At 39.7% G+C, this 27,624-nt stretch overlaps 1 protein-coding gene across 2 annotated transcripts in view; it reads right to left on the bottom strand.

The window, feature by feature from the left end:
- The window catches only part of tub (TUB bipartite transcription factor), a 346,063-nt gene that overhangs the window by 27,820 nt on the left and 290,619 nt on the right, over positions 1-27,624 (bottom strand). Inside the window, exons 1-3 of one of the 2 annotated variants that reach the window (XM_059975795.1) lie at positions 27,112-27,163; positions 4,028-4,192; positions 946-1,067 (exon numbers count right to left, since the gene is read on the bottom strand). In XM_059975795.1, coding sequence (XP_059831778.1) covers positions 946-1,067; positions 4,028-4,192; positions 27,112-27,124 — 300 coding nt within the window. In that variant the 5' untranslated portion in view covers positions 27,125-27,163. Of the gene's footprint in view, positions 1-945; positions 1,068-4,027; positions 4,193-27,111; positions 27,164-27,624 lie in introns of those variants that run through there. The other variant, XM_059975792.1, reaches the window with a different exon arrangement.

Raw genomic sequence — 27,624 nt, 5'->3', positions numbered from 1 at the left:
GGTAGTTTGTTAGAAGTGAGTTACAACAGTGCAATTAGAAAAGTTGAAAATAAAGCCAGAGGAGTTTTGCAGCCCTGTTTAGTTCGTGTCTGGAATGATACAGAACCTGTTGTAGATCCAATATCACATATAATATGGGGAAAAGCAATTCCAGATAGCCAGATTTGAAGAGGATTCTCCACAGTCCTTCTCAATCGATACTGTCTAAGACATTAAAGAGCTCAGGAAACCAACAAACAGTGATCGGTACTGCTCCATTTCCTCTTGGAGTTTTAGTGCATTGAAGAATAGTTTTAAGATTATATAATGGAGCAAGCACTGGGATAAGTTACAAAAAATTAAAAGTTTAATTTCAGCCTGATAATAAATCTTGGATTTGACTTATTTTAAAGTGGGTGAAGTTCAGAAAAGGGAATTACATTGCAGTGAAAAATGTTTGGTGCGATTTGAAGTTTCAGCGATAGACTAGAATGAAATAGATGATTGTCTCAAATTACTCAGCTGAGAGATGCAATCATGGCAGAAGAAATGAGACACATTTCACTGAGCTGCTGCACTAATTCCAGCCCCCGCACCAGCAAGTTTGCTGAGTGCAGCTCATAATTTATGTTGAATGTGAGGCAATTTCCCACTATCAATTTCTGGCAATCAACTTTATTTCAACTAGGATCCTTATGTTTAATATAAAGAGCATGCTATCATGCTGTTAAGTTCTACAGAGATCAGAATGGAAGAAACTAAATTGGCAAACTCCCCAAATACTCACCACTGGAAGGAAAGGCTTTTATTTGAAAATGATAACAAAGTGGGGGAAAGCAATTTATCAAAATAATAAAGAAGCTAAAATAAAACTTGGAAATAGGAAGATTATTATTCTGCTTCCTTAATCTTTCACTTTACCATTCAATAAACATTGAACAACAATGAAATTATTTGCAATCGCACCTTATTGGATTTTTTACTGGAAGCCGAGCCTGGCCTGGTATTACAATTCACTTGGGAAGAGCTGGAGCTAACTTCATCTTCTTCATCCTCTTCCTCATCAAAATTCATGCTACTAGAAATGCCTGCTGAGTGAAAGGAAATCTGTTAATGATCAACTTCCATAATCATCCAGACAGTCCATATTTAAAACTTGTACCTACAATGGAACACTTCTAAGACACAAGATTAAACTTCTATTAAGAGTGTGATTAATCCCAGAGATACAAATGTTTGAAGGTAGGTTTCATGAATTTGCACTCTTGGTGTATCAAGAATCTCCAAAAAGAGATTATCCTAATTCCAAAAATCCAGAGAAGCTCAACCTAAAGCTTAATGTTCTGTATGCATCCACAGCACAGTCAATGATATTCAAGTTTAATTAACAATCAACCATACATGAATACAGCCAAACAAAACAGCATTCTTCCAGGACAGAGGTGCAAAACACAGTACCAACAGTCAAAACATAAAGGCACACATTGAACATCTAAGAAAACAGTAAACATACAGTCACACAAAAATATACATAGAGCCCAAATCCCTATCTGACATGCCCTGTAAATTGATGATGCATGGATGTTGTCAGCAAGAACAAGCAGTTCTCAGCAGTCCACAGACAAGCTTCCGCATGGATGCATACAATCCAGCTTGTGTTCCACCCAGCAAACACAGGAGAGCAGCACCGATGAGAGGGACCAGTCCCTGATCCAGTATGGATGCTCCACCACACTGCTTCTGGTGTCTCACCTCCTAGACTGCTGCAGCAGGCAAGTCCACGGCATGAAGCCTAGTCATTCACTGCAACCGAGGTCACACAGCTGCCCTGTCTCTGGTCTCACCAATACACAAGTCACCCGGACTTGCAGTATCTTACATTACCAATGTCCAAAAAGAGAACGTCCAAGCCAATTGTCTTCATGCACCAGCTCTGATGTCTTTTGGTAGCAGGCCGCAACAAGGCCTGCGTTAAGTCCAGCTCCTCCACCAACAAGCAACTTGCTGATGGGGAAGACCTGCAGTATTTGAAGTTCTTAATGTCCAGCATTGTCTTGTAATCATAAAAAAAGCCATTAAAAAAAATTAAAACACCCTTGTCTGGCCCAGGAGAGGTTGTTGTGTTTGAGCATTCCACCATCTGGTAGTTACTCTTGCTGATATTCTACTAGAGCTACTTCTGAACTAAGATTGCATAAATCTGCACCCTGTAATTTCCTTTTAAGAAATGTACCCTAGAAATGTCTAAACTAGTGATTTTATGATCTCCTGAAGGATTCGGTGAACATGACTCTCAGGAATGCAGGTATGGCCATCAGCTGAAGAGGGGGCATGGGGCCGGACTTCAAGAGGATTAAAGTGTTGAGGCATGACAGTAGAAAACAAACCAATGTTCACCACGCCATCCAACCAAGATCTTCCACCTGAGCCTGTCCTGTCTGGCTGTGTTTGACCCACCTCCCTCTCTTCTTGCCACTACCATTGGGCAGGAGGTGCAAGAGTCTTGGGTTGCATGCCAATAGCTTCAGGAACAGTTGTTGCTCTACACTCACTGGGCTCCCAGATTGGTTAGGGTGGCTTCACTGCTGAACTGATTCACAGTCTGTAGACTTTCAACAACTCTGTCTCTGTGATCTACATTTCTTTCCATGGATTCTTTTCTATTTCTTTATTTTCCTGTGTGTTCCTGCAGGAAAATGTCTTTCAAGGTTGCATATGTATGCATTATTAATTTACTTTTGAGTTTTTTCAAACTTTTATAAAATCGGACACATGGAGCATATTTCCTTTTAAGAATAGAGCAATACTTTGTCCAAGAAGGGTAACAATACAACGGCAGCAGCAAAAGGCTTTTTGGTGAGGGGTACAATCACATTAGTAAACAGGAATAGAAGTCCTGCACGGTGAGTTGCCCCTGAGTGTTCCAGTGACCTGAGGCATCCATCTGCACCTGTACCAGAGTGGGCTGGGAGGTCTGAATACTGTAAACATTGTTGTTGGATTAGAATAAATGGCAGCAATCAGATATTTGATTGTGTTGCATCATATTTTTGCTACATAATTCCAATCAATACATATTGTAATGGGAACAGGAAACCTACTTGATGGATTGGGAACTTTGTAATAAGACCAACTTGTCAATTTTTGATAGCTGGCAATCCCAGAGTCTGAAACTAAATCCTGGAATGGAACCTGGCGATGCTGATTGGGAAGTCTCAGTAAAGATCTGAGCATCATTGATCATTTGGGAGGTGTTTTCCCTGTGGAAGCCTAGGCCCAGAAACTCATCATCTAGGCTCTGAGGCCAGGTGACCTGAAGAAGGTGTGTATGAAACAGAGTACAGACACAAAGGAGAACATCAGGGACCTCTATGAAATGACTAAGATGGAGACAGTATTTACAACGTAACTCTTTAAATTTATCACTTGAAAGAAAATGAATAATTTAATCCTAAACAGGTTCAGATAAGGACTCCATTTCAAAACACAAATATAAGAGGGAACCTTTAAGAAATTAAACAAATGACAGGACTTGGTTCCGACTGAAGTGTCCCAATGACACAAATTCCCAGAATTTGATCTTGTGATATTTACTTGTAATGACCTGCTTAATTTGGTGGACTGGAATTGAATTCAGAACCATCTTCTGCAAATAAAAACCTTTTAGTTCTTGTGTGAAAATGTCCTTTATGTTTCTAGTTTGTGTCCTTAGTGGTATTCCAAACATTATTAAATAGTTGTACTCCTAGCTATAAAAGTGAAAACATTATGCTAGTTAAGTGGGTGGATTTCTGACTGTTTGCTACAAGCCCTTCACCTCAGCAAGTCTGCACCTATTAACACCAGTAACTCTACACTAATCCCATTTTATTTTCCTCACATTCCCATCAATGACATCCCCTCCCCCTTCCTAGATTCAAACAACAGTGAAATTTAGCACAAAACCATGCTCCCCCACCCCCGACTAAAATAGATTGGGTTAGCATGTTTCAGAGCAATATCTAGTTTTCTGTGTTTATCGTTCGACAAGCAAAACGAATTAATTCACCTTTCTTTTGCATTGTTGCTCTAAGGTCCTGCTTTGTGGCCTGCTGCACACTGGCTGCTGTGTCAGTATCCTCATCTTCATTGCTGGACTGACCTACAGTGAGAATTTGAACTTGACTTCCCACCTCCTGGACATCATCCTGGAAAGCTGCTGGGCCATCGATTCCTGGTGGGTCAAAAGAGATGAATTAAATATTAAAGCAAAATATTTCTTCATTTTCACGATTTTAGGTTAAATGAGTACTGAAAATCAAAACTAAGATAGAAAGACAACTAATTAATTACTGCAGTTCAACATGGATATATTCCAAAGAAGGCTGATCAAGGATAACTCTGAGTAGAATGGAGACTCAAGACACTGCAGATACTATAAACTGGAGCAAAAAACAAGCTGCTGGTCTCACAACGCACTGACTGCCCCCTCTGCCTTCAGAAATGCTGTCTGACCCATTGAGTTCATCCAGACATTTGTTTTTATCTTTGAGTACAGGATTTATGATAAACATGGAGGTAGAGAATTAGGCTGAAAGCATATTGGAGATAAATGCACCGCTACTTCTACAAGAGAAGACACGTTCCTTTATCTAGCTGCACCAATAATCATTTGATTATCCTTACTGAAAGACAGAGATACATAGAGAGAGAGAGACAGCAAGGGAACAGGCCCGTCAGTCCAATGAGTCCTGCTGACCATCATGCTACAGTCATAATGTCATTGAATTGTACAGCACAGAAACAGCTTATTAGCCCACACATCCATGCTGGCATTTCCACACATATGTACTAACCCTACTTACCCTCATTAAGACCATATGCTACATCAGTCCCATTTTATTAAGTTCTCCCCACCTTCTCATGAATTCCCCTCTGATTCAACCACTCACCTGCTCACTATGGACAATTTACAGTGGTAAATTAACCCACAAACCCACACGCCCATGAGATTTGGAAGTAACCCAGAAGCCTACAACTCCACCCTCATAGCACCTGAGGTAAGGATTCAACTCAAGCCTCCAATGCTGTGCCATTGAGTTTCCTCGATCAGGCGAAGGATGAGAAAACTAATATGGATGGCATTAATGAACTAAGGATGAGGGATATCCAGCTAACGATTTATTTTATTAATAAAATCAAGGGTTATCTTTCATTCTTCTTCCTTTGACAAAGTCGCTAAACTGTGTCCACCAGATCACACAATTGCCTGCCACTACATGCTCCTTCAACCATCTAAAGATGACTAATATTTGCAGCTAAATGACTATTTCATTTTAAGGTCTGTCAGTAATCATGGAAAGGGTCACATTAATTTTAATTATGTTAAAAAAAGGAACTGCAGGCTCTTAAATATGACTTAAACCCCTATTTTATCATACTAATTTGCAAAATGGAACTTTTATCCTTTATGAAAATCCAATCATCAACATGAAATGCTGATTTAACCCTTCCTCTTTTTAATGAGGAAAGAATCAGGTGAAATTTTAATAACGTAATGTTCCAAAAGAGTACTTGTCTTTATATCAGCTTAGGTTTAAATTCACCTGCTGTAAACTTGGATGATTTTCAGTTTATAACCTGATTCTGATTCTGGGATTGTAAAACCTTAGTGTGGTGATTGAAAGTAATTATACTGATGATAAAGGTTACCGTTTCTATACCTTTGTATAATGTTCTTTGAGTAACACTGTTTCTGATCATTTAAAATTATGGGCATGTGAGAGAGAATATGTTACAGTGAGGGAAATGGGATAGCTAGTGAGGCAGTAAAGACACAATGGACAGAATGCCTTTTTCTCTGTCACAAGGAAATATAAAAGAAAGAAATGTAGAAAATAATCTAGTTGCTCTTTTGAGCCTGTCAGAAAAGGTTAATCTTATATTTCTTTAAATGAAAATCAAACACAGTAAAAACTGCATACTGTAGCCACTTAGAAAAACAAAGCACCAGAAGATTCTCAGGAATTGGCAGGGACTAAATTTGGTGCTTTTAAATGAATATGACTGCTTTCAGTTTGGTTCTTGCAGACGATTGTGCTGATAGATTATTTATATTACTTCTCATTTGTGGATGTTGGCTGGTCTATTATAGCTTTCTGTCTACTTACTGTATGGTGATAAATTACCTCTGAGCTTTCAAAATTGCAGAATTTAAATGGAGACTACCACGATGAAATAGGTCACTAGTCTATGCTCTCCCTTCCAGGAATACAATTAGACATAATTCTTCAGAAAAAAAATAAGTAAACTCATCACTAATACAACCTCTTCTGTAAATTCTTCTAGTTCACTTTAGACGGTGATATAAAAGTAAATCAGTCAATATAGTCACATCGTGAAACATTCTAATTAGTGAAGAAAAATCACATGTAATCAATCGTCAAAAATATTCAAATAAAACTAAAAGTTCCTGTCAAGGAAGGAGTTAATTGTTATATATGCTATATCTGTCTGTTAATAAACACAGATTGAAAGAAGCCATCTACAATTACCCTGTTTCAAATTTCTTTGTAAAGGAAAGCAGGGAAAGGTCATTGCTCAACAATTGAATAGCCTTCCAGTTCTTTAATCAGTGGGATTGATTCACTATGACAACTCTCACCACAGTTAGAAGAACTAATCTTCTTTTTTTGAAATATTAACACAAAAGTACATGTTGAACCTGCCTTTTAACTGAAAGTGGTTGGGATGTGCATTAATGCCACTTCGTAATGGACAACTTCTGTAAAAAGGCCTGTCGTGCTCACAGGTCCAGAAGAAATTTAAGTTATACTGTAAGATAGCCCACAATATCTGAAATAATTGATCAGCGTTGAATAATGATTGCATAATCACTTTGAAATCTCAGTCAGTGCTTCACAGGGAGTTAGTTAACACTTTTCCTCAGCAGCTCAATATTAATGAGTTCCCTGCTTTTGGGGGGGACAGGTCTGAACACTCAAATTAATGGCAAGAAGCTGTGGCTACCACTACTTGAACCAGCAAGCTGTCAGGAGAAGGCAGGGTGGAGTTCAGGCAGTATGGAGGCCTGGCAGCCCAGGAGGAAGGTTAGACCGGGCGAAGAAGGCGACAAACCAACAATAACGTACAACAATTGGCTGAAGGCTGAATTAGGGAGAGCAGGGGAATCGGAAGTGGGGCCAAATGCAATCAGAAGCAGGACAATGAACCAGTGCACCGGTATGGTGCAACATGAATAAGCTGAGAAGTCAGAGCAGACTATGAAGCGCTGAGGAATGAGCAGGATAAATCTGGGTTGAGCTGACAAACGGGGGTGGGCCTGAAATGGAGAGGCAGGCTGGGACCCACGTGCTCCCGAAAGGAAGCGACAGAACGGATGCAGTCCACGGAGCGTGAACTGAGAGCAGGATTGGAGACAGCAAAGGGGGTCACTAACAAATGCATGTTGAACTGTAATCAGCTGTTGGGTAAAGCAGGGACAGCAAGGTAATCGTAAGTGCAGCATTAAATGCAAAGCAGTGTGGGGCAACGAGCCAGGTAGAGTGAAACGTGGAGAAGCGAGGCAGCAGAGTAAACTGTGAGCCCAGAGGCACCGAGCAGACGGAAGAAGTGCAGATGGAGCAGCAGCATAATGCTGAGGGGAATCTGGCAAACTGTATGTGGACACGGCGGGGTGGAGCTCGCATAGACCTAAAAGGATAAAAGGGTGGCTGAAGTTCGGGCGACTGCAGAGCACAGCATGCAGTCCTGATTAGGTGATGGCCTAGCGGACTATGTAAGGCAAATAGTTGTAATACATGTGAAAGAGCAATGGACTGCGAAATGTGCAACATTAATCGGCCGAAGGGCAAAGCAGGCAAAGCTAGGTGACTGGAAGCGGAACGATGCGACATCCAGTACACCAGACTAGATGCTGGAGGAACTCAGAAGGCCAGGCAGCATCTGTGGAAAAGGGTCCACTCGACGTTTCGGCTCCAAAGATGAAGCCAGGCCTGCTGAGTTCCTCCAGCATCTTGTGCGTGTCGCTCGGATTTCCAGCATTGGCAGATCTTCTCTTGTTTGTGATCCAGCGCACCAGGCCGTGCGAATCATTAACCAGCTTGCGTTGAAGGCAGAACAAGGTGAGGATGAACTACAAGGGCACAGAGGCAGCAGACACCAGGAAGAGGCACACAGAGAGCAGCAGGAGAAACCTGAGGGGGTCTGGCAAACTAGATGCGTAACTGAAAGGGAGAAGGAAGGCGGAGCTCATGCGAATTTGAAAGGAATGCACCAGGATGGATTCAGACCGCATTGAGTGAATCAAAGGCAGGGATGGACAGGGTGAAGGGGGCTGACCAAGGGATGTATTACTGTAACCACATGCAGGCTGAAGCAGGGAGAGCAGGGAGATTGGAAATGAAACAGTCAATGAGAAGAATGTGTGGACAGGGTGGAATGAAGCACAAAATAATGTAGGTAAATGGAATTACGTACTATAGACAGGTGCAAGGCTAAGCATTAACATGGTGGGCTATAGCCTGTTTTTGTGCTGATTGACACTTTGACCATGACTCTAACAGCTAGTCCTGTTGGTGGAAATATGAGCCAAAACTACCTCTATTGTTCATTGGCAGTATTTTCAACAGGAACTCCTGGCAATCATCATTCCATGTGAATGTGAAGGCTTACAGTCTATTGGATGCCACAACAGAAGAGATACAGTGGCGTGCAAAAGTTTGGACACCCCTGGTCAAAATTTCTGTTACTGTGAATAGCTAAGCGAGTAAAAGATGACCTGATTTCCAAAAGGCATAATGTTAAAGATGACACTTTCCTTTAATATTTCAAGCAAGATTACTTTTTTATTTCCATCTTCTACAGTTTCAAAATAACAAAAAAGGAAAAGGGCCCGAAGCAAAAGTTTGGGCACCCTGCATCGGCAGGACTTAGTGACACCCCCTTTGGCAAGTATCACAGCTTGTAAACGCTTTCTGTAGCCAGCTAAGAGTCTTTTAATTCTTGTTTGGAGGATTTTCATCCATTCTTCCTTGCTTCTAGTTCTTGTGAGATTCTTGGACCATCTTGCATGCACTGCTCTTTTGAGGTCTATCCACAGATTTTCGATGATGTTTAGGTCAGAGGACTGTGGGGGCCATGGCAAAACCTTCAGCTTGTGCCATTTGAGGTAGTTCATTGTGGATTTTGAGGTGTGTTTAGGATCATTATCCTGTTGTAGAAGCCATCCTCTCTTCATCTTCAGCTTTTTTACAGACAGTGTGATGTTTGCTTCCAGAATTTGCTGGTATTTAATTGAATTCATTCTTCACTCTACCAGTGAAATGTTCCCCGTGCCACTGGCTGCAACACAAGCCCAAAGCATGATCGATCCACTCCTGTGCTTAACAGTTGGAGAGGTGTTCTTTTCATGAAATTCTGCACCCTTTTTTCTCAAAACATACTTTTGCTCATTGCAGCCAAAAAGTTCTATTTTAACTTAATCAGTCCATGGGACTTGTTTCCAAAATGCATCTGGCTTTTTTAGGTGTTCCTTTGCAAACTTCTGACGCTGAGTTTTGTGGTGAGGACGCAGGAAAGGTTTTCTTCTGATGACTCTTCCATGAAGGTCATATTTGTGCAGGTGTCACTGCTGAGTAGATCAGTGCGCCACCACTCCAGAGTCTGCTAAATCTTCCTGAAGGTCTTTTGCAGTCTAACAGGGTTTTTGATTTACTTTTCTAGCAATCCTATCAGCAGTTCTCTTGGAAAGTTTTCTTGGTCTTCCAGACCTCAACTTGACCTCCACCGTTCCTGTTAACTGCCATTTCTTAATTACATTACGAACTGAGGAAACGGTTACCTGAAAATGCTTTGCTATCTTCTTAGAGCCTTCTCCTGCTTTGTGGGCATCATTTATTTTAATTTTCAGGGTGCTAGGCAGCTGCTTAGATGAGCCCATGGCTGCTGATTGTTGGGACAAGGTTTGAGGAGTCAGGGTATTTATAAAGCTTTGAAATTTGCATCACCTGGCCTTTCCTAACGATGACTGTGAACAAGCCATAGCCCTAACAAGCTAATTAGGATCTGAGACCTTGGTAAAAGTTATCTGAGAGCTCAAACCTCTTGGGGTGCCCAAACTTTTGCATGGTGCTCCTTTCCTTTTTCTCACTCTAAAATTGTACAAAACAAAAATAATACACTAATCTCACTTAAAATGTTGAAAAGAATGTTTCATCTTTAACTTTATGACTTTTGGAGATCAGTTCTATTCACTTAACTATTCACAGTAACAGAAATTTTGACCAGGGGTGCCCAAACTTTTGCATGCCACTGTAGAAAGGAGGAAGCGGGTACACGGTTCCTCAGAAAAGGTAGTATCTCCGCAGATACATGATGAAACAGTAGTGGAAATAGGTAGCCATGAAAGTTAATGCCAAGATTGTAGCCATAGGATATGGATATGTGCCAGGGAAGTATAAGGACCTCACACATTTAAGGTAAATGACTGGATCTTAAATACCATGTCCCCTAAACCCCATAATCATAGATACCGCTCTCCTCATTACATCCACATTTCTCACTCAAAACAATCTATCTTCATCAGGACTTGCGACCAACACTCTTATATCAAATGAAGCTCAATGAATGACGAATGTTTTTGACATGAAGGTCCATCATTTTTCCTGTAGAAATGGCACTTATTCAGATTGGTACTTCAAACATTTTCTACTTTTAATCCATTTGTTTCCGACCAGCTCTACGCACACTGCCCTGCTGCAAGCTTCACACCAACATTTTACATTTTGACCTAACTGTTCAACCATGAAAGGCCATCACTCATGCAAATTCTATGATTCTAACTGGCGTATTTCCAACAGTATACATTACACAACAAAATGCAGCAGACACTAAACTGAGGGAGAAGGATACTCTGCAACCCTTGTGACAGAGATCATTTATCTTCATTGCTATATTGATGATATAATATCACAACTGCCAGAAATGTTGCAGCCTATTTTGTGGATTTTGCAAGTCATACAAAAGAACATTGTTCAGGATATTAAATTGATCTTTAATCCATTTTATCATTTCTTTGCCAAGAAAATGTGAAATTATCTACATTAAAAGAAAGGCAATCAATCAGCTGTCCAGAAAGCTCTGCACCTCATAGAAACTAGCCACTCTTTCATGGAGTCTGGCTGCACTTCTCACTGCTTTAGAAAGGCACTCAGTACAATCAAAGATCCCTACCCTACCCAGCCATTCTCTCTTCCCCCGCCCCCTTCCCATTGGGTAAAAGATACACAAGCCTGAAAGCAAGTACTGCCAGGCTCAATCACACCTTCCATCCCACTGTTATAAGACTTAGTTAATGGTTCTCCAGTACAATGAGATGGGCTCTTGACCTCACAATTTCCTTTGGCATGACCTTATTCTTTGCCTGCCTGCACTGCACTCTCTCTGTAACTGGATGACTTTATTCTGCATTGCTACCTCAGTGCACTGACATGATGAAATATTCTGTGTGGATGGCATGCAAAACAAACTTTCCCCAGTGTACCAAGGTACATGTGACAATAATAGACCAATTTACAATTAATACTGAAGCTAAATACTTACCCAGAGTAGATAAGGGAAATCAATTCCATCCTATTTCATTGAAGAAAAAAAATTCAGGTAACATTCCATCACGCCAGCAGTGGCACAAGCCTCGCCACCATTGAGGATGTCTTTAAGATTCAGTGCCTCAGGAGGGTTACGTCCATCATTAAGGACCCTCACCACTCAGGACTTACCCTCTTCTTATTACTACTATTGGGGAGGAGGATCAGGAGCCTGAGGACCCACACTCTATGTTTTAAGAACAGCTTCTTCCCCTCCACTCTCAAACTACTGAAGGAATCACGAACACTAGCAATTGCTATTCCTCTTCTGCGCTATTTACTTATTTTTTTTATTGTGAATAATTGTTTTGTCTTGCACTGTACTGCTGTCACAAAACAACACATTTCATAACATAATGTCAGTGGTATTAAACCTGATTCGGGTTTTTAAACAAAATAATTGAATGGGATTCTGACTTAACGTAGTCCGTGTTGCAGTTTTATAGTAAATTTTTATTCATACCTTTTAATACTCACTATTGTTAATTGTTGCCTTGTAGTGCCTTCTAACAGATTGAACCTACTTTCTCCCCAACAACATAAGTTCTATTACAGTGGTGAATGATAATGCTTGTAAAATCCTGGGAAAAATGCACATGCAGTTGACAAAAATAAAACAATGGTTTACATCAACTAAAACTCAATTTCTAACATTTATCTCCATTGTTAATGAACAGTAGAGTCAACCCCTGTGAGAAAACAGCCTAAATGTTGCGCCGACCTTTTAACTTACTCTAAGCTCAATCTAACCTGTTCCTCCATGTACCCATCTAAGAATTTCTTAAATGCCTCTAATGTATAATGTTCACATCGGTCAAAAGAACTGCATCAGTGGTTTTTAAGCCATTTAGATATGTTTAAAAACCAAGGAAGCAGCTACTCAATACATAAAAGCATGCACACATGGTCTAGAGGTTCCTTTGTAGTTCAGACCAAACATCAGCATGGGGAAGAAATGTGAACTAAGTGACTTTGGTGCCAGACAGGATGTTTTGAGTATCTCAAAAACTGCTGATCTTCTGGGATTTTTTTTTTTACAGATTAACAGTCTCTAGAGTTTACAGAGGATGGTGAAGAAATCAAAGAAAAAATCCAGTGAACGACAGTTCTGTGGGCTAAAATCTGTGATACTGGGAGAAATCAGGGAAGAATGGCCAGACTGGTACAAGCTGACAGGAAGGTGACAGTAACTCAAATGACTACGTATTACAGCAAAGGTGTGCGGAAAAGCATAGCTGAATGCACAACACATCAACCTTCAAATGGACGTACTACAACAGCAGAAGGCCACAGCAGGTTCCACTTCTTTACCTAATAAAGTGGTCAGTGAGTGTATGTTTAAAGTTGGTGTTGCGGAACAGTGTAGTAAAGATTGATAAAGAGAATACAACAGGCATGAAAATAACGTAAGGTTGAGAAATAAAATACTGTAATCAATAAAGACAAAAATAAGACAGTTACAGAGAATGCGCTGAAGCAGAATTACATTTGACTCCACAGTTCAGGGCACTAATTTAGACTCTGGTGGTTTGTTTGAAGCAGACAGATAGCCAGAAACAGAACAAGTACATAATTCTAAAGCAAGGTTTGAAACACCCAACGAACCGTTTCACTGAAGCAAACAACATTTGAAACAGAATGGGAGATAGTTAGCACAAGTGTCCAAGCAGTAGCTGTGTACAAATAAACAAACAGAACGATAAGGAATAGCTCAGTGCTCAAAAAAGCAACACGGCTCAAAATGAATAAAACACCAAGTGTAGTTTTGAAACAACCACAAATGAAGTAGCTAGGCACACTATTGAAGGCATGTTAGATCAAAGAAAACTAATAAGTTATAGGTGAGACTGAGAGGAAGGATAGCCAGAGTGAAGAGATGATGCAGTCATCAAAATGGGGAACAGCAGTCACTTGAACAGCAAATCTCCAAGTTTCATGGAACAGCTATTGTACTGGATACAACTTATAAATCTGTTGTGTTCATACCAATATAGTCATAGTGGTTTCTTTTAGCCACAAGTATGTTCCTTAATTTAAACTACAGTGCTGTTAGATTTGCAAAATCATAGTTTATTTTTACTTCCAAGATTTAATCAAAACTTACTCAAGAGTCTTTCTCAAGATTACCACAAACCACAACTGATTTATTAGTTATAGCCAGATCAAAGAAGCAATACTTAACAAAGACAATAGTCACAGTCTGTTCTTGAAATCCAGAGGTCACCTTTTGAGTGACTGTAGCTCTTTCTCATGCTACAGATTTGTCTCTCTTTATTGGGCTTTGAGTTTTATGTGTAGTTTCAGTCCCCTTAGCATAAGAATGATATGTTTGTCAAAGAGGGTGTGCAGAAAAGTTCATCTGATTGATCCCTAGGTTGGCAAGACTGTTCTGTAGTTTTATTCACCTTTGATAAAAGGTAAGTTTCCTCTAAACTACTTTATATATAACCCTCATCATTTTGTATATCTCAATCATGTCCACTCTAAGCCTCCAGCACTGCAGGCAAAACAGACACTGACTCTCCAGTCTTCTCTCATAACTGAAACACTCCATTCCAGGCAACATCCTGGTGAATTTCTTCTGCACCTCTCCAGTACTAACGTATACTTCCTAAAACATGGTAGCCAGATCTGTCTGCAGAACTCCAGTTGAGGTTGATCAAAAGTTGGGACATAACTACCTTCTACATTCCGTGCCTTGACTAATGAATCCAGATCCTGATAGGCATCTATGATGATGAAGTGCTTTGAGAAGTCTGTCATGGCTAGAGTCAACTCCTGCCTAAGAAAGGGCCTGGACACACTGCAATTTGCCTATCGCTGCAATAGGTCTACAGTAGATACAATCTCACTGGCTCTCCACTCAGCCTTGGACCACCTGGACAACAGCAAAACCTACCACATAAGGCTGATGTTTATTGACTACAGCTCAGCGTTCAATCATACCATCAGTTCTAATCAACAAACTCCAAAACCTGGTTCTCTGAAACTAGATCTCTGACTTCCTCACGGGGAGACCACAGTCTCTGTGGATCAGAATAACATCTCCTCATTCCTGATAATCAACCCTGGCATACTGCAAGGATGTGTGACTAGACCACTCCTCTACTCTCTGTACCCACAATTCTGTAGCTAGGCGTAGCTCAGACACCATATATAAATTTGCTGACAACACAACTATTGATGGCAGATGGTGACGAGGAGGCGTACAGGAGTGAGATAAATGAGCTGGCTGAGTGGTGTCACAGCAGCAACCTTGTGTTCAACGTCAGTAAGACCAAGATTGTGGACTTCAGCAAGGGGAAGTCGTGGAAACACACACCAGTCCTTGTTAAGGGATCAGAAGTGGAAAGGGTGAGCAGTTTCAAGTTACTGGGAGTCAATATCTCCGAGGATCTAGCCAACATATTGATGCAATTACAAAGAAAGTATGACAGAGGCTATAGTTTGAGAAGAATTGGCATGTCACCAAAGGCATTCACAATTTTTTACAGATACATCATGGAAAGCATTCTAATTGGCTAGATCACCATCTGGTATGAAGGGACCACTGCACTGAACTGGAAAAAGCTGCAGAAGGTATAATTTCAGCCAGCTCTATCGTGGACACTAACCTCCCAGCGTTCCTCAAAAGGTGATGCCTCAAAAAAATGACAGCCACCATTAAGGACCCCCATTACCCAGGACATGCTCTCCTCTCATTGCTACCATTGAGGAGAAACAACAGGGTATGAAGACAGGCACTCAACTTTTCAGGAAAAGCTTCTTCATTCATTTATTTATTTATTCAGATACAGCGTACTTCCCCTCTGCTATCAGATTTCAGAATGGACAATGAACCACATTATTTTTTCCCCTCTTGCTTTGAACTACTTAACATATATTTATGTATAACCCCTCATCATCACCCTTTGTTTCCTTTTTCCAAGCTAGATTTATATCAAATTTGCCGATATGCAAATATTATTTTTATGATCCCATTCAACCCAATCTTGGTAACAATCTTAAAAAGTTCAAAGTAAGCTATTACCCAACTACATATATGTCATCATATACAACCCTGAGGTTCATTTCCTTGAGAGCATTCTCAGTAAGTCCAAGAAATATAATAGAATCAATTTGAAAGACCACACCAAATGGATGGAAAAACAACCAAACAGGCAAAAGACAGAAATTGAGCCCATAGGTTATGGAAACAGTTCAGTAATGGGGCGAGTGAAATTGAGTGAACTTATCATTACTGGTTCAAGAGCCTGATGGTTGAGGGCAAATAATTGTTCCTAAACCTGGTGGTGTGGGTCCTGAGGCTCCTGCACTTCCTTCCTGATGGCAGCAGCAAGAGCATGAACTGTGATGATGGTCCTTGTTGCTGGATGCTACCTTCCTGCAATTTATAGATGTCTTCAATGGTGGGGAGGGCTTTATCAATAATAGACTGGGCTGTATCCACTACTTTTTGTAAGATTTTCCATTCAAGGTCATTGGTGTTTCCATACCAGGCCGTGACAAGGTCCCACTTGGGAGATTGCTCAAGAAGGTTCAGTCGCAAGGCATTTAAGATGAGGTGGTAAATCGGATTAAACGTTGGCTTCATGGGACAAACCAGAGAGTGTTAGTAGATGGTTGCCTCTCTGACTGAGGCCTGTGACTAGTGGAGTGCCACAGGGATCAGCGCTGGGTCTGTTGTTGTTTGTCATCTATATCAATGATCTGGATGATAATGTGTTTAACTGGATCAGCAAATTTGCAGATGACACCAAGACTGGGTGTGTCGTGGACAGTGAGGAAGGCTATCATGGCTTGCAGAGGGATCTGGATAAGCTGGAAAAATGGCAGATGAAATTTAATGCAGACAAGTGTGAGGTGTTGTACTTCAGAAGTGCCAGCGGGGGTAGGTCTTACACAGAGAACAGTAGGGTACTGAGGAGTGTGGTAGAACAAAAGGATCTGGGAATACAGGTTCTTAATTCATTGAAAGTGGCGTCACAGGAAGATAAGGTCATAAAAATGCTTTTGGCACAGGAGATGGGATGTTATGTTGAAGTTGTATAAGATGTTAGTGAGGCCTAGTTTAGAGTATTGTGTGAAGTTTTGATCACATACCTACAGGAAAGATGTAACTAAGGTTAAAAAAGTATAGAGAAAATTTATGTTGCTGGGTCTGGAGGTCCTGAGTTATAAAGAAAGATTGAATAGGTTATAACTTTATTCCTTAGAACATAGAAGATTGAGAGGAGATTTGAAAGAGGTATTCAAAGTTATGAGGGATATAGACAGGTTAATGCAAGCAGAATTTTTCCACTGAGGTTGGGTGGGACTACAGCTAGAGGTCATGGATTAAGGGTGAAAGGTGAAATGTTTAAGGGGAACAGGAAGGGAAACTTCTTCACTCAGACGATTGTGAGAGTGTGAAACAAGCTGCCAGCACAAGTGGTGTATGCAAGCTCGATTTCAACGTTTAACTGAAGTTTGGATAGGTACATGGGTGGTAGGGCTATGGAGGGCTATGGTCCCGGTGCAGGTCAATAGGAGAAGGCACTTTAAAAGGTTTCAGCATGGACTAGATGGGCCAAAGGGCCTGTTTCTGTGCTGTACTTCTCTATGAATCTATGACTCTATGTACTCTCTACCACACATCTGTAGACGTTTGTCAAAGTTTTAGATGTCACGAAGAATCTTTGCAAACTTCTAAAGAAGACATACCATTAGCTTTTGTACATTGTAAAGGAATAAATCGGTAATAACATTTCTCAAAATGTACCCAATCTGATGAGAAATATAATCCACAAAAATCAAATTTTATGAAGTCAGTGGCAGAAAGGAAAGAACAGGAACTATCCATGGACGCTAGTTTCCAAAACTTATAAACTATTCAGAATATTAATTCAAACACTACCTTGAGCTTTTTTTTATGGGTAAATTCAGTGCTGGATATCTCCTGCTTCCTACACCCACATACATTCACTCCCCTAGTCAAACCATTCATTTTGAAAGTGATTTGTTAATAGTTTACTCCATGTAGGGTAGAACAAAGGCCCAATTTATTTCCTCCTTAAATCAAAGCATCATTGTTAAAATACACATTAGAGCAAGTGCACAATTCACTTGTTGTCCTGGAAAGCCATTTGAAAATATAGACTCTGACTGTCAGTTGGTGGCATAGTGGCATCAGCACTGGACATCGGAGAGAAGGTTCCTGAGTTCGAATCCAGCCGGCTCCAAAAACCTGGAGAGGGATGGGCTCTGACAGGTTTCAGATGCAATCACCGAAAAGGTCGGTGCAAAAAGCTTGTCTTGTGGCACTCCCAGGAGTTAAGGGCGCACGCACGCGCTCACACACACACACACACACACACATACACACACACACACTCACTCACTCACTCTCTGACTGCCTACTGTAATGAACATAAATACTCCATAGATAAGGTTTAGTGGTTGGTGGTGAGGCTAGAAACAGATCATCTAGAGAATCCCATCTTCCAACTGTTTCTATGATTATTATAAATTGTATTTGGGGTGAACAGTAAAAATTCCAGTCTTAACTCTTCATTTTAATAACATGACACTATGAAACATCGTGCAATGCTTGACCAAAGTGCGAAGCCCAAGAAACCTGCACAAACCTGACGGGACTAAAGGTGTTGGTCAACATAAGAATGGGAGCTTGCATTTGAGGCTTGTTTGCAAAAATCATCGATAAGGATGAGATTCAACAAGTGAATGGGCTGTGGCGGGATATAAGGAGTAACCAGATGGGCAAGGTATAGAAATTAGAAAGTCTGAGAATAAGTGAATGGGTTGGTATGTATGAATGGGAAGTATCTGGTACTGCTGAGACGCAATGGGGAGATGGAGCTCTATCTCAGACCTATGTGCAGGACAAAGGTACAAATATTCATCTGGCCACAATCAAATCAGAAGAGATGATGTCAGTGTCTAACTGATTATGAATCACTGGGTAAGTACACTATATATTCTAATTAGTGGAAAAATTCTCCCAGAGATCTTTCCAATACGTGTCCCTATCTTCATCCTCAACGGCACACGTAATGGACTCAGGCCGCACGCTGCCAGTCATGTTTGCTCAACTCAAGTAGAATAATTATGTACAGATTGTGAAAGAGGACATAACCATCATAAAAACAAAGTAGGAGCAGCAGTAGGCCATTTGGCCCATCAAGCTTTCTTTATCATCAATAACAAACAAGAGAAAATCTGCAGAAGCTGGAAATCCAAGCAACACACATGAAATGCTGCAGGAACTCAGCAGGCCAGGCAACATTTATGGAAAAGTGTACAGTTGATGTTTGGACAGTACTCTTTTCCATAGATGCTGCCTGGCCTGCTGAGTTCCGCCACCATTTTGCGTGTGTTGCTCCATCAGCAATAAGATCACAATCTTTTCCCTATAGTTTTTAATTCACCCTGTTGTGCAAAACTCTGTCAACTATATTTAATGAGGTATCCTCTACTGCTTCCCTGGGCAGAAAATTCAACAGACTCACTATTCTGGAAAAAGAAGTTTCTCCTCATCTCTGTCCTAAATCTGTTCCCCAAATCTTGAGGCTATGTCCCCTAGTTCTAATCTCACTAATGGAAACAACTTTCCTGCCTATATATTATCTATACCTTTTCATAATTTTATAAGTTTCTATAAGATGCCCTCTCATTATTTAGGATTCCAGTGCGTATAGTTCCAGGCGCCTCAATCTCTCCTCATAGTCTAACCCCCTCAATCAATCTGGTGATTCTCCTCTGTGCCACTTCTAAAGCCATAAATCTTTCCTATAATAAGGAGGCAAGAACTGCATGAGGTACTCCAGGTGTTGGCTCACCAATGCCCTATACCCCTCTGCTCTTAAATTCAACCTCTCTATTAATGAAGGCCAACATTTTGTTTACCATCTTAATAACTCGTTGCACCTGCAAAACACCCTTCTGAGATCCATGCACAAGCACTTGCAAATTTCTCTGGACAACAACATGTTGCAGTCTTCCCATGTTGGAATTGTTATCCTGTTCTATAAATACTTTTCCAAATGATCTGTCACCCAGCTGACCAACCATAAGCCGATATCCAGTATTCTTGGCCCAAAGTCAGCCACTCTAATGATTCCCAAATACACCTGATTCTTTTGTCCTCACAAAATAATGAATTCACAAGGTACTGCACTGCAATACAGAATACTACAGCTGTTACTTTATCAGAGCTACTATTCAAAGATGCAGAAACTAACATGAACATAGGTTTTCATACATTAGGCTGTTGATGGGGAGTTTCTGCTTATAGCCACCGACTTCAACAGAATGCTCGACTTACAGTGGCATTAAAAAATAAACTAATCCATGTAGGGATTGTGTTACATAAATAAATTTGGAGAAAACTCCTCCCCTGGCCAAGACTCAATGCTGTTGGAAGTTATATCCTACAGAGGCAAGATTTCAGATAATATTTAGAAATATGATTTATAAAAGATGTAACAAATGTCAAATGTTACAACTTCCTTATGCCCTCTCAGGCTTCATTCTTGAGTGTTTAATTGTTAAATCATGAAATGTCGATTTCACACTGACTGAGATTTATTATTTTTATCTTGAGCTATTGTTGGAATGGAGCGTTTACTTCTTACATTTGACTGTTCAATTGTTAACTTCTTTGCGGTTCAACAATTAATTATCTGTTTGTATTTTAAGTAGTTCTTATACGCACATAACAGTTAAATATGCCCCCAGTAGCTATACAAGGTGTAATTCTGGTAAACTGTGGAAGTTTCTTCATTCTGCATTATTTAAATAAGTGCTTTCTCATTGGTTAACTTGGTACAACAGTATTCAAATAAATACTTTCTCATTGGTTAATCTCTATCTATAAATTTGAAGGATTTTCTTATCTCCCTGGTATACAAATATCTGTTCTTTGCTAGGTGCCATCTTTGCTCCATTGTCTTTCTCTCATTGCTTAGTAGACCTCTGTGATTGTCTGTTCAACTTCCCTTTGTTCTATCAACTCTTAATAAAACCATCAACAAGTCTTATGTCTCTTTCCTAACTTCTATAAGAAACTTGGATTAAAAACATCAGAATCCAACACTATCTTATCCAGAATGTTATTTCAAAACTTCATCACTGAGTAAAAACCATTTATTTTTCCCACCGGTTCCTCATTTTTCAAGCCATCATTACCAGATCCTAAAAATGTTTTACCAGATTTACAGCAGATAAAGTCATTTCAAAAGCACACATCAATTGATGTTTAGCAAATCAAAGTATCACAACTCAGTATAGCCATAGCTTAATTTCTTTTTGCATTGTATCAGTGCATATTACAAAAATCACAACTTATTCACACCCAAACAAATTCCATCATGCATCCCTTTCTCTATTGATAAATCATAGTCCAAAATTCCTTTTCCGAAACTTATATGCTGTTTAGTTCTAAATGTGTGAATTAACAGCAATTTTTAATTATTACCTACTCCACAAATGTAGACAACATCAAATTAAAAGACCATACTAGTCTGTTTCTACATCTCATTCCGGCATGCTTCTCAACAGGAAGATAAGAGGTCTGCATGCAGTTGTCCTTTAAAACCAGTGCAGCGAGCTGACCTTTCTGTTTACCCCTTTTTTCCTTCTTGAGGCTGGCAGATTGTGAGCCTGCAGCTGAGGACTTTGATTTTTTAGCAGCCTTTGGAACTTGCACATCTGTTACAACCTTTACATCCTCATGTTCGGCCTCTTGCACTGCTGCATGGAAATAGTTAGAGAAAACAGAGAGATAAGGAGCAAAAGAAAAAGATACACATAAAGCATAGGGAAGTCATTCAGAGAAAAAGGAACAGTTTAAACAGCTTTTAGATAAAGAGCAAGTATTTCAGACATTACTGCTTGAGATCAGAAGGTATTGAAAGAATATTTTGAAAGAAACACAAATTGTAAATGCTTTGCTGTCTAGAATTTCCTTCAGTTGATAGCATTAAACATGCCAGGCTGTAACCATACACTGCGTACTACCCCTGAAGGTAAATTCATGAAAGTAATTGATTGAAATTCTGAGGCAGAATGCAATGCACTCGTGCAACTATGGTACACATTTTGAGCTACAGGATAAAGATGAATTTCTAGGCACAAACATGAGAAAATCTGCAGATGCTGGAAATCCAAGCAACACACACAAAATGCTGGAGGAACTCATCAGGCCAGTCAGCATCTAGGAAAAGAGTAGTCGATGTTTCGGGCCAAAGCCCTTTGGCAGGACTGGAGGAAAAAGCCTTAAAACCTTTAGATTTAAAACCTTTTCAAGTTTTTGCTCAGCTTCAAAAGAGCTGCAAAAGGAGGCCTGAAGGAAGGTCAGACGGGGAGAGGGAGAAGGATGAGGTAGACATGAGGGTTTTTGGCAGAATGTAAAATCTTGGTATCTTACAGTTAAAAGGAGGTGGAAGGTGAGGAGAAACCTGAATCATTGAGTTGGTAGCATCAGAGGAGGGTACTGAGATAGAAGATGAATTTTAAAATGGAAATTCTGAAGGAACTAAAGCTGGTTTAGGGTGATAAGGTTAGAGATGATTGCTAAGTAGGGGGATGCAGGATTTCATATGTGAGCATGAGTTTATGGATGAGGTTCATTCTATATCGGGTAGGAGGGTCAATTTGACCCTGAAAGAGTGAAAGTGGGCAAATCTAAAGGTGAGAGTGACATGGATGAGCATAAGTAGGGACTAAAGACGAGATTCTCAAGACGGAGATGTCATTCTAAGGATAAGGTGAAAATATTTTCTTTTTTTTGTAATTTTTTTTAATTGAAATTCATCATCAAACAAACATTTCTATAAGATGTATTTCAGACATTGTACATATATATATCATATAAATCTCCACATAGTATTTATCTGAGGTATACACTTATAAAAGAGTGGAAAGAAAAAACAAGCAAAAGGAAAAAACTATGTACAAGTACGGAGTGATTTTTTTTACAACATATTCATTGATTTGTGAGAATAAAATCAGGCCTATGAGGCATTATACAGTTAAACCATTTTTCCCAGTATGAATCAAATTGTTCCAGCTTATGATTAACAGATGCTGTTATCTTCTCCAAAATACCTCCATGACTGAAAACCCACTGGTTCAACCTGAACAATGGTTGAAGAGGAAATGGAATTAATAATAAGTATGGGAACTGGCAGAGGCTGTGAAAAATGGATCAAGTCTTCCTCATGCTTAATTGGATGAAACTGCAGCATGAGGTAAGCAGGAGGTCAAAATCCTTGGTATGCAGGTATAGTTTGATGCCATCAATGCACCATATTTAGTCATGATGCTGACAAGTGCCAGCAGGTAGTTGAGATTAAGGGAGGGGCACTTAAAGTACCCTGGCAGTGTCAATCACAGTAGGAGGAAAAGATATTGTTGGGAATGCCCTGGCTGCATTTCAATAGAGAGTAATACAAACTATGGCAGTCTCATTACACTGGTCTATGGAGAAGATGGAATGCTTATGAAGAAGAGAGGCTTACATCCAAAGTTTCAAGAAAAGGTATAGGTTCAGAGTTTGGGCATGCAGAGCCAGGAAGATGATTAACCAGGAGGATAAGTAAAAGCAGGTGAAATGATATTTCACCATTAGTACTTTGAAACTCCCAAATTGCTCATGTCTCTTGGTTTGCCTAGCCTGTTTTTTTTTACATTGGATACTAATTGGTACTCCAGAAACAACTGTGCTGAAGTATCAATCTTCAGAAGAATGTTTTTGCAGGTTCCCTCTCAAATTCTGCATATTACCAAATATAAAAGATACCAGAACAATCTGACAATCTTTTAGTAACATTTCAATTTTAAAAATATATATTTCCTGTGATGCACTTGAGAGAAATTCTGGTGCAGTTTTATTTTATAACTGGTAATGGATTTAACACAAATGACTCCATCTGTGAAAAATTCAATTTAAAATAATTGAGAAGAATTTTAAAGTATATATTGAACTGTTTCCTAATTATATTGTGCAGTCACTTTGTAAATTAGAATGAAAAATCATATACAAAACCGTGAGCCCTTCAAAGGCAATTAATAGGGACAATGTGGAAACTTGTAATGATAATCAATCTAGATAGAGGATGGTTCGTAGGGTGATTTTTTTTAAACCTTGATCAGATAGTCACATAAACTATGTTCAATATGATTTGTGAGTAAAATTTTGCAATCATTTATGTTGTTATGACTCTGGCACTGAAGAGATTCTTGCCTCCTATCCAAACTCCATGCACTATGAATCTAATTCCTGTTTAATTTTCCTCACAAGTGAGATTTTTAAGATCACCTTCACTGTCCCCTCAACATCCCACACCCCAGCTGGACATATTAGGAATCACAAACCTGACAAATCAATTAAAACACCAACAAATTAAGAATCAGATGAACGTCACAGAGATTTATTTATTTGAGAAATTACAACACAAATGTGCCAATGAATGGTTGTCATTGTGAGGTATTTCCACAATACCAAATGCTCTCATTTTGGAAACCTAAGCTTAAAACTATCTTTTCATGTACTATCCAAAACACCTTATTTTTAAAATTCTATATTCTGTGAGTTTAGGTACAAGCTGCATCTCATACATAGCAAGCATGCAAATATATAGGAGGATGAATTGAATTGGCTTTATTACTTACATCCTTCACATACTTGAGGAATAAAAATCTTTATGTTATGTCTCCGTCTAAATGTGCAATGTGCAATTTATAGTAATTTGTAATAAATAGTATGTACAACAGGACAGTCAGTATAGTATAGAAAGACAACTGTATCAGCATTAATTAATTAGTCTGATGGCCTGGTGGAAGAAGCTGTCCCGGAGCCTGTTGGTCCTGGCTTTTATGCTGCGGTACCATTTCCCGGATGGCAGCAGCTGGAACAATTTGTGGTTGGGGTGACCAAACAAGTTTTGTATCATATTCTGAGGATATAAGCTTCAGAATTTATAGAAATTCAATTTGCCTAATGCTGCTTAAAATTGAGATTAATTGCATTATACATCCTTCAAATCACTGTACACCAAGCAAAAAGTATACAGTACCCAAGCTTTATGTCTGACTTTAGTGTGGGATTCTCACAAAATAAAGTTCTGTATCACTAAGAACTCCCAGAATTCTTGTATATATTCAAAAGACTCCTGTCCTCCCCTCAAATAAAAACAGTAACTCAGGCCCGTGACAAGCTGCATTTTGTCAGCTCAGGATACTAATAGATGCATTAACATGTTTTCTTGCAAGGCCGGTAAATGCAACATCTGAGATTTGAACTTTGAGCTGGGTGTAAATTTGTTATTGGTTATTACAGAGGAGTTCATCATATATTGATATTTTCTGGTATCTACAGTATGGAAGTCATTTGGGCTTAGCAAATTCATGGCCATTTGCTATTAAATAGTGAAAATCGAGCTGTGATATATCCAAGACACTAGCTGGAATTTCTATAATCAGCCTTTGTTTTTATAGCATTAGTCCTGCTGTCAGCTTAGCACTGGCTTGGTGATCTACTCACAGGACTTTGTTATTCTGATCATGCAATGGACTCACCTCATTGTGAAAGTGCCCCAATGCCAATAGACAAGTCATCCTGCAAATTTAGCAAGAATAAGGCCAAAAGTGGTGAGATAGAGAAATTGGCTAACAGATTTCAGACTCCAAGTGACAAGTTCAGTTGTTGCCCCAAGTCTGGTTTATCACCTCTGCGTATGTTTGGCACATAGGTGACACACAAACGTGACTGCAAAGTGAAATATCCTTTCATTCTTCATTCGCCTGCAAATGAGAGTGGACTGTTAAAGAATTTGATACCGAATGCACATTTGCAGTTCTAGGAATGTTACCTTTGATCTGTATGATTCAGTGGTGCTCATCCCAAAACATATGTTAGTTCAATTTTTAATGTCTTAAGACACACGATTGGAAAAAGTGATCTAGATACCAATACGAATGAATCCGAGGAAATCTGCAGATGCTGGAAATTCAAGAAACACACACAAAATGCTGGTGGAACGCAGCAAGCCAGGCAGCATCTATAAGGAGAAGCACTGTCGACGTTTTGGGTTGAAACCCTTCGTCAGGACTAACGGAAAAAAGAGATAGTAAGAGATTTGAATGTGGGGGGGGAGGGGGGAGACCTGAAATGATAGGAGAAGACAGGAGGGGGAGGGATGAAGCTAAGAGCTGGGAAGTTGATTGGCAAAAGGGATACAAGGCTAGAGAAGGGGGACTATCATAGGACGAAAGGCCTTGGAAGAAAGAAAGAGGGAGGGGAGCACCAGAGGAAGATGGAGAACAGACAAGGAGTTATTGTGAGAGGGAAAAAAAGAGAGAAAAAACATATATAAAAAATAAAAATAAACAAACAAGTAAATAAATAGATCGATAGATAGATAGATATGTACGGGGTAAGAAAGGAAGGAGGAGCATTAATGGAAGTTAGAGAAATCAATGTTATATAAGGAATTACCTTATATTCTGTCTGGGTAGCCTCCAACCTAATGGCATGAACATTGATTTCTCTAACTTCCATTAATGCCCCTCCTCCCTTTCTTACCCCATCCCTATTATTTATTTATTTATTTTTATTTTTATATATATATTTTTTTCCTCTCTCTTTTCCTCTCACAATAACTCCTTGTCTGTTCTCCATCTTCCTCTGGTGCTCCCCTCCCCCTTTCTTTCTTCCAAGGCCTTTCGTCCTATGATACTCCCCCTTCTCTAGCCTTGTATCCCTTTTGCCAATCAACTTCCCAGCTCTTAGTTTTATCCTTCTCCCTCCTGTCTTCTCCTATCATGTCTGGTCTCCCCCTCCCCCTTTCAAATCTCTTACTATCTCTTTTTTCCATTAGTCCTGACAAAGGGTCTCAGCCCGAAATGTCAACTGTACTTCTTCCTATAGATGCTGCCTGGCCTGCTGCGTTCCACCAGCATATTGTGGATGTAGTCCATCTACCCTCTGGAATCTGGGAAGATGAGCCTTTGGTAAGTTTGCCTGTTGAGTTGCTGCTGTTGGTTTTGGGTAAAAGTGAATATTTCAATGAATACATTGAATCATGTATTTGTGTATTAATGTATGTTCAAACACTCCCAAGTGCAAAGCTGGAAATGACTATACATGAAACATAAAAGGTAAGGACTAGGTTTACTTAGACAGTCCCTGACATCATCACATTGGTGACATCTGTTGACGGTAGATTTTCCTGAAGGATTACTATACTCTTGGCTTGTTAGCAATTGTTATATTTCTGTTTCTATAATAGATAATAGGTGCAGGAGACTGGTTATGTAACAGAATGAATAGATGGAAAGCTTAGTGTAGACCCTCATTTCCTGTCATTCTGGTTCTCATTTTCACAATTCATTAGTCTTGAAACACAAAGATAAACTACAGAATGTAAATTTATAATTATAAATTTAAATGTAAATTTATAAATTTAAAGGGCTTAAGGAAGATCACCTCTGAGTGACATTTCAGGTTGGTGTAGCCTTGGGAAAGGGGAGGTCTCCCGTAGTTTCTGTTCCACTCAAGTTAAATAAACCTAGTGAATGAAAAAGCACAGTGGTACACGGAATAATTAGATCAAGAAGCAGTCAGCACCTGCAACGATTCATTAATCTGTTGGCTTACAGAGAGCCAGGAGATGTTTCGCTTAAGGTTAACTCAGTAATACGCAAGAGCAAAGTGGTCAGGCACTTGTATGAAGAAAGCTCAATCCAAGATACAGTTCTTTTGTAAAGAAGCTCAACGATGAAGTTCATGAAGCAATAAGCTCTTTTTGTACTAGATCACTTCAGTCACACCTGAAACCTTGGACCTTGTGCACCACTGACTTTCCATGGGGTTGGGCTTGAGAAGGGTACCAATCAAAGACAAGCAGTCAGAAGAAGGGCCAGCTGCTTGGATGGAGGATTCTGGAGGCACTAGTGGGAGTCAGAATAGATCAACAGATCGGCAACTTGGAAGGAGAAG

The sequence above is a fragment of the Hypanus sabinus genome, chromosome 7, assembly GCF_030144855.1.
Source record: "Hypanus sabinus isolate sHypSab1 chromosome 7, sHypSab1.hap1, whole genome shotgun sequence".
Lineage (NCBI taxonomy): Eukaryota > Metazoa > Chordata > Chondrichthyes > Myliobatiformes > Dasyatidae > Hypanus > Hypanus sabinus.
Note: the sequence above shows the minus strand (reverse complement) of the source record. Positions and strands in the feature narration are given on the sequence as shown.